The 12678-nt window shown below is 40.4% G+C and overlaps 1 protein-coding gene across 2 annotated transcripts in view; it reads left to right on the top strand.

The window, feature by feature from the left end:
- GTF2F2 (general transcription factor IIF subunit 2) overlaps positions 1 to 12678 on the top strand; it is a 131805-nt gene that overhangs the window by 47980 nt on the left and 71147 nt on the right. For both annotated transcript variants that reach the window (XM_048850723.2, XM_048850712.2), the window contains one exon: positions 9991 to 10072. In XM_048850723.2, the coding sequence (XP_048706680.1) occupies positions 9991 to 10072 (82 nt within the window). The remainder of the gene's footprint in view (positions 1 to 9990; positions 10073 to 12678) is intronic.

Genomic DNA, 12678 nt, shown 5'->3' with positions numbered 1-12678 from the left:
GTTAAAGGCCTTCTGACACTTTTCGGTCCACTGAAAAGCATTTGGCTGTTTCTTTTTGGTTAGGTCTGTCAGTGGGGCAGCGATTTGGCTGTAGTGCGGTACAAATCGTCTGTAATAACCGGCCAAGCCTAAGAAGGATTGAACCTGTTTCTTTGACTTTGGGACAGGCCACTTTTGGATAGCATCCACTTTGGCCTGTAGGGGGCTGATAGTTCCTTGACCCACCTGGTGTCCAAGGTAAGTCACTCTGTTTAGGCCTATTTGACACTTCTTAGCCTTAACAGTTAGTCCTGCTTCCCTTATGCGCTCAAGGACTTTTTGTAGATGTTCCAGGTAGTCTGCCCAGGAATCTGAAAATATGGCCACATCGTCAAGGTAGGCGACTGCATATTCTCCTAATCCCGCTAGGAGACCATCTACAAGTCTTTGGAAAGTGGCGGGTGCATTTCGCAGCCCGAAAGGGAGTACATTAAATTCATACAGCCCGAGATGTGTGGTGAAGGCTGACCTTTCCTTGGCAGATTCATCTAGCGGTACCTGCCAGTACCCCTTGGTTAAGTCCAAGGTAGAGATGAACTGGGCCCGTCCCAGTTTCTCTAATAGTTCATCTGTGCGTGGCATTGGATAGTTGTCTGGGCGAGTTACAGCATTTAGCTTACGGTAGTCCACACAAAAACGTATTTCCCCATCTGGTTTGGGAACTAGAACCACTGGAGATGCCCATGCACTTTCAGAGGGGCGGATTACACCCATCTGTAACATATCCTGGATCTCCCGTTCTATAGCTGTTGTACTATATAGCTATAGTACTCCTTTTCTTTTTATTATATGCACAGAGACCATGAAACAATGCCTCCTCCCATCCCACTCTCCTGCTGGTAATGGCTTATCTGGGGTGGTCACTCTCCTTGCAGTGTGTATGATAGTCAAGGTGGGCCATTTCCAGCACAAATGGCCCACCTTGATTGTCATGCACATTGTGAGGAGAGAGATCACTTTGGATAGGCTATTGCCAGCAGGAGAGTGGGGTGGGGGGACGTATTTTTTCATGCTTTGTGTGTATAAAAGATCTTCTGCAGTTTCCACAGTATGCATCCGATGAAGTGAGCTGTAGCTCACGAAAGCTTATGCTCAAATAAATTGGTTAGTCTCTAAGGTGCCACAAGTACTCCTTTTCTTTTTGTATTAGAGTACTTAGGGCTTGTCTATACATGGAGCTATTCAGGGACAGCTATTCCTGAATAACTCTGTGTAGACAAGCCCTTTGGAAGATCAGCTGTTAAACAGTAAGTTCATCTCAGTCTTAACTATAATGTGGCAACAGTCCCCCTATAATGCCTTCAGTACAACGCGAGGTGGATCTTGTAAATGTGGTATACCTGCTGCACACCAGAGTAAGGAGTTTATACCATCTAAAGCACCACGAATCCATTGCTTCCAGAACAAGCTCATTGGTAGGTATGCAGTGCTTGTAAACTAGGAAAGCCAAATAGCTCACAATTTTTCCTCCTTTTTTTTCCTTTAAAGCAAAGAAAAGGGTATAGGCAAAGAGGTATTAAACTAAAAAGACAAGCTTTAATGCATTATTAAGATTGCAATATCTAATGCTCAATATTCAGGAAATTATTAATAAAGAAAACTTAAAACCCTCCTCAATATGAGGTTATTATATATATGGTATCTTTGGTGGTTGTAGACAGCTAAAGGGTCAGAAAGGGAGCAGGAACTGTCATCACATTCTTCCATCCGAAGGAATATGGGGAGGGTGGTGCATCTTTGCTGCTGCAGGCTTTATCCAGCTCTCTAGCAGACATCTTAATTTAGGAGTGTTACAATTCCCAAGAGAGCACGAGAGAGAGAAGTTTCAGACTTTGCCCTCTGGACAGTGGCTTTGGCAGTATTATAGGTGCTATACATCTGCCCCAAGAGGATTTCCCCTTCAGGATATATGTAGTCCATTGTGGAATGCAGTTAGTGAAGATTTTGCTTTGTTAGTGAAAGAATGGGGAGTTAAAACAATATTCCTTAATATAAGTTGTGGCTGTTTGGGGAATCATACAGCTTATTTATTCCACTTTGAAATTGTGAACTCTATATATCGTTGTCAAACTACAAATTCCATTTTGAATGTGGGGCTTGTCTGCCTTCTATTTTTTTTTACCTCCATGTTGGACTGAAATTCCAAAGGATGATGACACAGGGCTAACAATGGAGGGTTGTTAAACCTTTGTAGTCCTCTATTCACATAGAAGCACTCTTGGACAGAGTTGGCTATTGCCCCAGAAGGACCAGACTGCCCAGACGGGCTTGGTAACTGAGCAGTGGGTCACTTGCTGTTGGACATAAAACACCTGATGAGGCTTGGCTTAGGGCATCACTGGACAAAGGGGACTGGAGGTTATAAAAGAAAAAGGTCTCTGACTGACATTTTAGAGGGGGAAGGAGAAGAGACCAGAGAGATTGTAAGTTCCAGATGAGAAGCCATGGGCTGGGGGAGAGGAAGGATCCTGGACTCTCTAGAAATACCAACCCAAGTCCAAAGAACTCGCCAGAGTGGTGAGGAAGCTCAGGCAGGGATGTTCTATAGACCTGGTGGTGGTCTGCCTAGATCTGTATATTTCTTGTGTTGTCTAAAGAGTGATAACTTTTGTAACCTTTTCAAAGTATCTGGGTTATGTTCTTCACCTATCATGTGATCCTAAACGGAAACTGTAAAGCAGAGTGCCCACAGTGTTGGAGTTCTGAGAATGGGTGGGCTTAAGCAACTGGGGTGTCTTGAGGGTCAGCACAGGGTTTTGGTGACCAAGAGTAGTGGTTCTCAACCTTTCCAGACTACTGTACCCCTTTCAGGAGTCTGATTTGTCTTACAGCCCCCAAGTTTCACCTCACTTAAACTACTTGCTTTCAAAATCAGATGTAAAAATACAAAAGTGTCATAGCACACTATTACTGAAATATTGCGTACTTTCTCATTTTTACCAGATAAATATAAAATAAATCAATTGGAATACAAATATTGTACTACATTTCAGTCTATAGTATATAGAGCAGTATGAACCAGTCATATGAAATTCTAGTTTTCACTGACTTTGCTAGTGCTTTTTATGCCATTTGTTCTAAAGCTAGGCAGAAACCTAGTTGAGTTGATGTACCTACTGTAAGACCTCTGTGTACACCCAGGTTGAGAACCCCTAACCTAAAGTAGCTGTCCATTTATGTTAAGGTGTAACAAACAGAGAGCCTGTGCCCAGGTATTGTGCCAGAGAGGCCAAGGAAAGAGTGCTGAAGCCTAATCCAGACCAAGGGAAGCTTAAAAGCACATAGATCCACTGTGTTGGGACTCGGACATAGCAGTCTGCTGCATGTCCAGCCTGGAAAGCTTTACCAGGGCTTTCATGTGTAGGCAGTGAGGTGGGCTCATTATGGTAGTGTGTAAGCATTTTAAAAGAGGCTTTTTCAAGGGCCTAAAATTTTCTGTTTTTAAACTGAAAGCCAAGAGCAGATCTATTAGTCTGTTCTGGATAAAGCCAGATAGAAGCTGATCTTTCTTGAGCTGTTCATAATACATGCTTGCTGAGGAGGATGTTAGACAACATCTACTAGGTATAACTCAAACAGCTTAATGGGACTAAATCGGGGGGCCCAGATAATCTTCATCCAAGAATATTAAAAGAATTGGCACAAGAAATTGCAAGCCCATTAGCAAGAATTTTTAATGAATCTGTAAACTCAGGGGTTGTACCGTATGATTGGAGAATTGCTAACATAGTTCCTATTTTTAAGAAAGGGAAAAAAAGTGATCCAAGTAATTATAGGCCTGTTAGTTTGACATCTGTAGTATGCAAGGTCTTGGAAAAAATTTTGAAGGAGAAGGTAGTTAAGGACATTGAAGTCAATGGTAAATGGGACAAAATACAACATGGTTTTACAAAAGGTAGATCGTGCCAAACCAACCTGATCTCCTTCTTTGAGAGAGTAACAGATTTTTTAGATAAAGGAAACGCAGTGGATCTAATTTACTTAGATTTTAGTAAGGCGTTTGATACTGTGCCACATGGGGAATTATTAGTTAAATTGGATAAGATGAGCATCAATAGGAAAATTGAAAGGTGGATAGGGAATTGGTTAAAGGGGAGACTACAACGGGTCCTACTGAAAGGTGAACTGTCAAGTTGGAGGGAGGTTACCAGTGGAGTTCCTCAAGGATCAGTTTTGGGACCAATCTTATTTAATCTTTTTATTACTGACCTGGGCACAAAAAGTGGGAGTGTGCTAATAAAGTTTGCAGATGATACAAAGCTGGGAGGTATTGCTAATTTAGAGAAGGACAGGGATACCCTACAGGAGGATCTGGATGACCTTGTAAACTGGAGTAATAGGAATAGGATGAAATTTAATAGTGAGAAGTGTAAGGTCATGCATTTAGGGATTAATAACAAGAAATTTAGTTATAAGCTAGGGACACATCAACTAGAAGTAACAGAGGAGGAAAAGGACCTTGGAGTATTGGTTGATCATAGGATGACTATGAGCTGCCAATGTGATATGGCTGTGAAAAAAGCTAATGTCATCTTGGGATGCATCAGGAGAGGTATTTCCAGTAGGGATAAGGAGGTTTTAGTACCGTTATATAAGGCACTGGTGAGACCTCACCTGGAATACTGTGTGCAGTTCTGGTCTCCCATGTTTAAGGATGAATTCAAACTGGAACAGGTACAGAGAAGGGCTACTGGGATGATCCGAGGAATGGAAAACTTGTCTTATGAAAGGAGACTCAGGGAGCTTGGCTTGTTTAGCCTAACTAAAAGAAGGTTGAGGGGAGATATGATTGCTCTCTATAAATATATCAGAGGGATAAATATCAGAGAGGGAGAGGAATTATTTAAACTCAGTACCAATGTGGACACAAGAACAAATGGATATAAACTGGCCACTAGGAAATTTAGATTAGAAATTAGACGAAGGTTTCTAACCATCAGAGGAGTGAAGTTTTGGAATAGCCTTCCGAGGGAAGTAGTGGGGGCAAAAGATCTATCTTGCTTTAAGATTAAACTCGATAAGTTTATGGAGGAGATGGTATGATGGGATAACATGGTTTTGGTAATTAAATGTTCATGGTAAATAGGCCCAATGGCCTGTGATGGGTTTTTAGATGGGGTAAGATCCAAGTTACCCGGGAAAGAATTTTCTGTAGTATCTGGCTGATGAATCTTGCCCATATGCTCAGGGTTTAGCTGATCGCCATATTTGGGGTCGGGAAGGAATTTTCCTCCAGGGTAGATTGGAAGGCCCTGGAGGTTTTTCGCCTTCCTCTGTAGCATGGGGCACGGGTCACTTGCTGGAGGATTCTCTGCTCCTTGAGGTCTTCAAACTACAATTTGAGGACTTCAATAGCACAGATATAGGTGTGAGGTCTTTTTTAGGAGTGGTGGGTGAAATTCTGTGGCCTGCATTGTGCAGAAGGTCAGACTAGATGATCATAATGGTCCCTTCTGGCCTAAATATCTATGAATCTATAAACATTTTAAAATCCGCAGGTCTGTATAACTTGCACGCAGGAGTTATAAAAGAGTTGGCTGAGGAGATCTTTGGCCCACTAATGTTAATTTATAATAAATCTTAGAAGACTGGGAAAAATCAGAAGACTGGAAAAATGATAATATTCAAAAAGGGCAAGCAGGATGACTTATGTAACTGTATACTGGTTAGCCTGACATCAATCCTGTGTGAAATAATGGAAAAGCAGAAATTGGATTTAATCAATGAAGAATGAAAAGATAGGAATATAATTAATACCATTCGGCGTGGTTTTATAGAAAATGGGTCCTGTCAATTCTGAATTCATTTTTTGAGATTAAAAGTGTAGTTGATAAAGGTAATTACGTTGATTTAATATGCTTTTACTTTGTAAGGCGTTTGACTTAGTACTACATGACATTTCAGATAACGAATTAACACTATGCTATATCAATAAAGTATACATTAAATGGATTAAGAACTGGTTAGCTTACAGATCCCAAAGTAGTTGTCAATGCGGAGTCATCACTGAATGGGGGTTGCAGAAGGGTCATACTAGGCCTGATGCTGTTCAATTTTTAATCAGTTATCTGGAAGTAAATATAAAATCACTGCTGATAAAACATACAGATGATATGAAGACTGATGGAGTGGTAAGTAATGGCAAGGACACCTGTCATACAGAGCAGTTTGTAATGCTTGGTAAACGGGGCCCATTCAAAGAAAATGCATTTTAATACAGCCAAATGCAAAGTGATGTATTTAGAAATAAGGAATGCAGGCCAGATATACACAGTGAGGGGACTGTGTCCTGGAAAGCAATGACTCTGAAAAGCATTTAGAGGCCAGAGTGGACAGGGAAACTCAGTATGAGCTCCCAATGCAATACTGTGGGAGAAAATAGGCTAAAGCGATCCTACGATGTATAAACGGGAGCAGTGAGTAGGAGTTGGAAGCTGATTTTACCTCTATACGTAGCAGTGACAAAACTGATACTGGAATACTACATCCCTTTCTGGTTCACACTTTAAAAAGGATGTTGAAAAATTGGAGAGGATGTAGAGAGGAGCCATGAAAATGCCTTAGGCTGAGAGCTTGCAGAGCTCAGTCCGTCTAGCTCAGTGGCTCTCAACCTTTCTAGACTACTGTACCCCTTTCAGGAGTCTGATTTGTCTTGTGTACTCCAAGTTTCACCTCACTTAAAAACTACTTGCTTACAAAATCAGACATAAAAATATAAAAGTGTCACAGCCCACTATTACTGAAAAAGTGGTTACTTTCTCATTTTTACCATATAATTATAAAATAAATGAACTGGAATATAAATATTGTACTTTTCCGTGTCTAGTATATAGAGCAGTATAAACAAGTCACTGTATGAAATTTTAGTTTGTACTGACTTTGCTAGTGCTTTTTATATAGCCTGTTGTAAAACTAGGCAAATATCTAGATGAATTGATGTACTCCCTAGAAGACCTCAGTGTACTGATTGAGAACCAGTGGTCTAGCTTATTAAAAAGATTGAGAGGTGACTTGATTACAGTGTGCAATCACCTTCAGGGGGAGAACATTCTGAGTACTGAAGGGCTTTTTAACCTAGTGGATAAGGGCATAACAACCACTAATTGCTGGAAGCTGAAGCCAGTCAAATTCAAATTAAAAATTAGGCTCAGATTTTTAACAATGAGGGTGAATAACCACTGAAACAAACTACCAAAGGAAGTAGAGGATGCTCCTTTTCTTGATGTCCTCAGATCAAGACTGGGTGCCTTTCTGTAGTTATGCTTTAGCTAAACACAAGTTACTGTGTTTGGGGGGGGGGAAGGGGGCTGGGCGGGCGATGAGCTTTGGGTGGGTGGGTGGGGGGCTTCATAAGGAAGGGGTGGGCTGGGCCGGGAACTATCCTCCCCGAGCCCGTAGTTCACTCACCCGCCATACAGCCTCAGCTCTCCATGCACAGAACTGTCAGAAAAGCCAAATTCTACTTTATTGTTCTTTTGAAGGATTTAATTCATTCCTTAAGCAAAGCAAAAAGTATAAATGCAACCATGTTAAATGCCTGGCGTCAGATGATTGTTCTCTGCAGTGTCATTAGGGAGATCAGAGTTAGATTTTTAGGTTTCAGTAAAAAATAATTCAGTCAGCAAGGCACTGAAAAAACAACAGATGTAGTATACTTAGAAAGAGAGTAGCCTGTGTTGCTTAAAATCCCTCTAAGCATTTTTTTTTATCATCAGTGCCATCTGAATGGGATGGTGGCACTGCAGTGCCCTAAAGCAAAGACAAGTTAGTGATTCTTCAGGCTATCGAGGCTGGGGGGCGGTGAGGTGACCTTACCCTTATTTTCAGATGTTCTTCCAAAGGAATGAGTTTGGCTTGATACATCAAAGTTAGGACACTCAGAGCTGAGAGTAAAATTCTGTCCTTACCATATCCTATTACATCTGGTGTTTGGATGGGCTGTCCAAACAGAGGGTGTATTTGGATGTATTGTGCTGTCTACCTGCAGTAGGGAGCATTGGAGTGAAAAGGACATAGTTAGGAGGGTGGTATTTTAAGGATATTCTAGATGTAGTCACCTATGTTTGCTTTCTGTACAGTACTACTTTGGGGATTTGAGTCATTTTTCATTTCCCACAATTGGAAAGTGCCACTGCATTGCTTTGTCAGTCATTGCTATTGCTCCGGACAATAGCTTGTTGCCACCAAAGCACCAAGTGGCTGTGTGTTGCAGACAGCTGGGTAGAGAACACAGAGTTTATTACAGTTGACAACTGAGGAAGGTAAACTTACAGTACAATCTGTTTTTTTACAGGTTTAAAATAAACAGTGTTAGTTTTAACTTTGTTCTGTTACATTTCTTTTTGGAAAGGGGATTGTTTCATTATTTTAGAAGATTAAAAATAGAGAACTATGTTCTAGAAATTTGTGAGTTAACACACAAGTATCTGAAACAACTTTGGCCCAGGATTCAAATTGGTAAGAAGACATAGTACCACTTTTCTGGTGACTGCTGCTTCAATTCTACTCCAGCACAGTTAATCCCTTTGATGCTGTACAGCTTTTCCATGCTTGTGTGGGGAAGTGGGAGGTAGTGTAAGTGTGGTGAGTTAGTAGTCTAAGCAGCACAGCTCCTGTGTTGGCAGCTCCTCTGGTTCTGTGAGGCTTGGAGGCTCTCAAACCCTTCCCATCCAAGGAATTTTTGCCCAGAAAACTCCCTGATGTTCCTATATCAGAGTTTTCTGGAACCCCTCCTGAAGAGGGGACAGTCTGGCGCCACATGGGTTGTTAAATCTATATACCTGATGTTGCTATATACTTTCTACATTATTTACTCTATCCTTGCCCGATAAAAGATATAAATGAAAACAGTCCCTACCTGAAGGAGTTCACATTCTGAAATGCAAAGGAAATGGGGGGGAGGGGGGCAGAGAAATAGTGATATAAGTAGAGGTGTGTGTGCTTTACATGTATAAAATTGAGGTTTAAAAAATAGAAATGATTGATGAGGTGAAAGCTGAGGTTTTGTTGTGTTCTGCCACCAAGGCCAGCCTGTATATCATGGTGCTTATGGAATTAGATAACTGTCCAGTATTTCTTTTTATCCTCACCATTCCATGTGCAGCTGCATGCCTTATTTACTGCATACCATTCATATGCTGCACTTAATACAGCATTTTAAAATTTGTCATAGTATCATAGTGCCGTATAAATATTTAATGAATATGCCTTCACAACACCCATGTAGGGTAGGGAAGTATTATGCCCTTTCTATAGATGAGGAAGTTAGGCAGAGTAAGGCCAAAAGTTTTGTAGAAGTGTGTCCACTGATTTTGGGTGCCTCAGTGATTGGGCGCTCATCCTAAGACACTTACAGTATTTCTACACTGCAGTTAAAAACCCATGGCTGGCCCATGCTAGCTGACTCGATCTTGCAGGGCTTGGGCTAAGGAGCTGTATAATTGTGGTACAGATATTTGGCCTTGAGCTGGAACCTGGGTGTTAGGACCCTGCGAGATGGGTCCCAGATCTCGGGCTGCAGCCCGAGCCTGAAGGTTTACACTGCAATTAAACAACCCTGTAGCCCGAGTCCCATGAATCCGAGTCAGTTGGTGTGGGCTAGCTGCAGGTTTTTATTTGCAGTGTAGATGCATCCTCTGGGTCTAATTTTTGACAGATGCTGTGGGCCTGGAGCTCCTGTTGGCCACTAGTGAAAACTTTGGTGTCAGTGACTTGCCCAATATCACATAAGAGATCTGTGGGAGAGCTAGGAATGGAACAGAAGTTCTGTTTCACACAAGGTACGGATATCAAGTGTATCATTCTTCAGCTCTCTAAATAGCTGAATAGTACCAGACAAAAGGATTTATATTATGTTTTCTAAACTCTGAGCATAAATAGTAAGACAGTAGTTGAAAAGGTGAATGATGTACAAGTCTGTGTTTTATAATAAAGTGTTTCTTTCTATTCAAGACAAACTTTCATTGGAAGGAATAGTGGTTCAACGTGCTGAATGCAGACCTGCAGCTAGTGAAAATTATATGAAACTGAAAAGGTAGGTATATCTCTTTTTATTATCAATGAGTCTGTAATGTCTTGTTTTGATATTTTATCTCCTTTCCTGGTAAGATCCAGATTATTTTCTAAAAAGTAAAACTATTTTATTTGCCTGATTTTGTTTAGGGTTTAAAATTGGATTTAGGTATAACAGAGTGTGTAGTGCAGCAGTTTTCAAACTTTTTGAGCTGAGCTTCCCCTTTACAGTTTTTGGTTGTTCCCCCCAACCCAGACAAAAAGAAATGAGTCAAAGGGTGCAGGTGGTGCTCCCTCCCTGATCCCCACCCGAACATTCCTCTGCACCCCCCTGGGGGGGGGCACGCCTCCCAATTTGAAAATCTCTGCTATAATGTATATATAGTGTATATAAATATATCTAAATTTGTGCATATACATAGATGTTAAACTGTAATATAGAAAATAAAAAGAAATACACAAAGATGTGGTTTCAAGGTTTTCGTTGGCATGGGTAGGATGATCATACTAAATGGTGGTGCAGACTGCCCAAAATGAGTGCCAATAATACCTTATGCTGTACTGTTCCATTATGTGGTGAGCACATTTAAGAACATGAGAATGGTCACAGTGGGTCAGACCAATGGTCCGACTAGCCCAGTATCCTGTCGTCCGACAGTGGCCAATGCCAGATGCTTCAGAGGGAATGAACAGAATGCAGCAGTTTATCCAGTGATCCATCCCTGGGTGTCCAGTCCAAGCTTCTAGCAATCAGAGATTTAGGGACACCCAGAGCATGGGGTTGCATCCCTGATCATCTTGTCTAATAGCCACTGATAGACTTATCCTACATGAACTTACCTAATTTGTTTTTGAACCCAGTTATACATTTGACCTTCAACATCCCCTGGCAGCAAGTTCCACAGGTTGACTGTGGGTTGTGGGATGAAATACTCTCTTATGTTTGTTTTAAACCTGCTGCCTATTAATTTCATTCGGTGACCCTGGTTCTTGTGTTATGTGAAAGAGTAAATAACACTTTCCTATTCACTTTCTCCACATCACTCATGATTTTTTAGACCTCTATCATATTGCCCCTTAGTTGTCTCTTTTCTAAGATGAACAGTCCCAGTCTTTTTCATCTTTTCTCATAGGGATATGGAATATTGTCCATAATCATTCTTGTTGTCCTTCTCTGTTCTTTTTCCAATTTTAATATACCTTTTTTGGGATGGGGCAACCATAATTGCACAAAGTATTCAAGGTGTAGGTGTACCATGGATTTACATAGTGGTATTACATGATATTTTCTGTCTCATTATCTATCCCCTTTCCTTGGTGCTTCCTAACATGATTAGTTTTTTTGTCTGCCCCTGCACACTGAGCAGATATTTTCAGAGAACTATCCATGATGACTCCAAGATCTCTTTCTTGAGTGATAACCTCTAATTTAGACCCCATCATTTTGTATGTGTAGTTGGGATTAAGTTTTCTAATGTGTATTATTTTTGTATTTATCAACATTGAATTTCATCTGTCTTTTAAGTTGCCAAGTCACCCAGTTTTGAGAGAACCCTTTGTAACTCTGTGCAATCAGCTTTGAACTTAAGTATCTTCAGCCATAGATAAAGTTCATCCTTCCAGTAAGAGTCTGAAAACTCCATAGGGCTATTTTAATTAAATGGAGTGCAACTTTCTGATCATCCTAAGTGGCTTCTGCGGGTGATCAAAGAACACAGGCAATGAAAATTGTGGATCATTTTAATGCTAGCAGGAGTTTCCTTCCAAACCAAAATTGAAAAGATTTTTCAAGTTATAGAAATAGTAAAGGCTTCACAGAGAAACCTTATACTTAAAATGGGAAATATTGCTAGGAAAAGTAATAGGTAATATTTGTGGAAGTGGTACTTACGAGCCTACCTAATTGAAAGTCATTCAGAAGGTTTTGAAAATGTTACTTCATCTGTAGAATCCATCCTGTAATTCACATTGGAGAGAGAGAGAGAGCTCTGCTGGTTAATTATGCATTTTAAAAAAAAATGATTTTTTTTATCAGTTCTAAGTTTATCCTTCAGTTAAATTAAATATCCTCTTAGTCTTGTATTATGAGGGAGGTTAAATAGGTCAGTTGGATTTACTTTCCGTATATCATTAATTAATTTTGTGTAACTCTGTTATGTCCTCTTATTTATCTTCTCTCTAAACTAAACAGTCCCAATCTTTTCATTATTATGTGTGGGTGTCCATGTATACAATTTTTATACACTGATTTACTGTAATTTCCGAAGGCTCACTATTGCAGGTACTTCATGTGCACTTCACAGTGCTGTCATGTTTTCTGCCATTGATACAGAATGGAATTTGAGCTACGCTGAATCTTCATTGAAGGGAATTCATTTTAATCTGGCAAATTTAAATATAGTCTTTCTCTGTTTCAGAATTGTTTTAATCCCATTTCCTGAGCTGAACAGTTTCTCATTTTTTGTAAACTATCACCTATTAGTTGATCATACCGGGTTCATATGGGAAGGTCGCAGAAGGAGGCCAAATGAAACTGACAGCTTTAATGAAATACTGTCCTAACTTTGAATTTGTTGGCATTTTACATTCTGATGTCTTGCCTGCAAACACCTACCTGCCCCAGACTAT

The sequence above is a fragment of the Caretta caretta genome, chromosome 1 (assembly GCF_965140235.1).
Source record: "Caretta caretta isolate rCarCar2 chromosome 1, rCarCar1.hap1, whole genome shotgun sequence".
NCBI lineage: Eukaryota > Metazoa > Chordata > Testudines > Cheloniidae > Caretta > Caretta caretta.
This window is presented reverse-complemented; position numbering and strand designations above follow the sequence as displayed.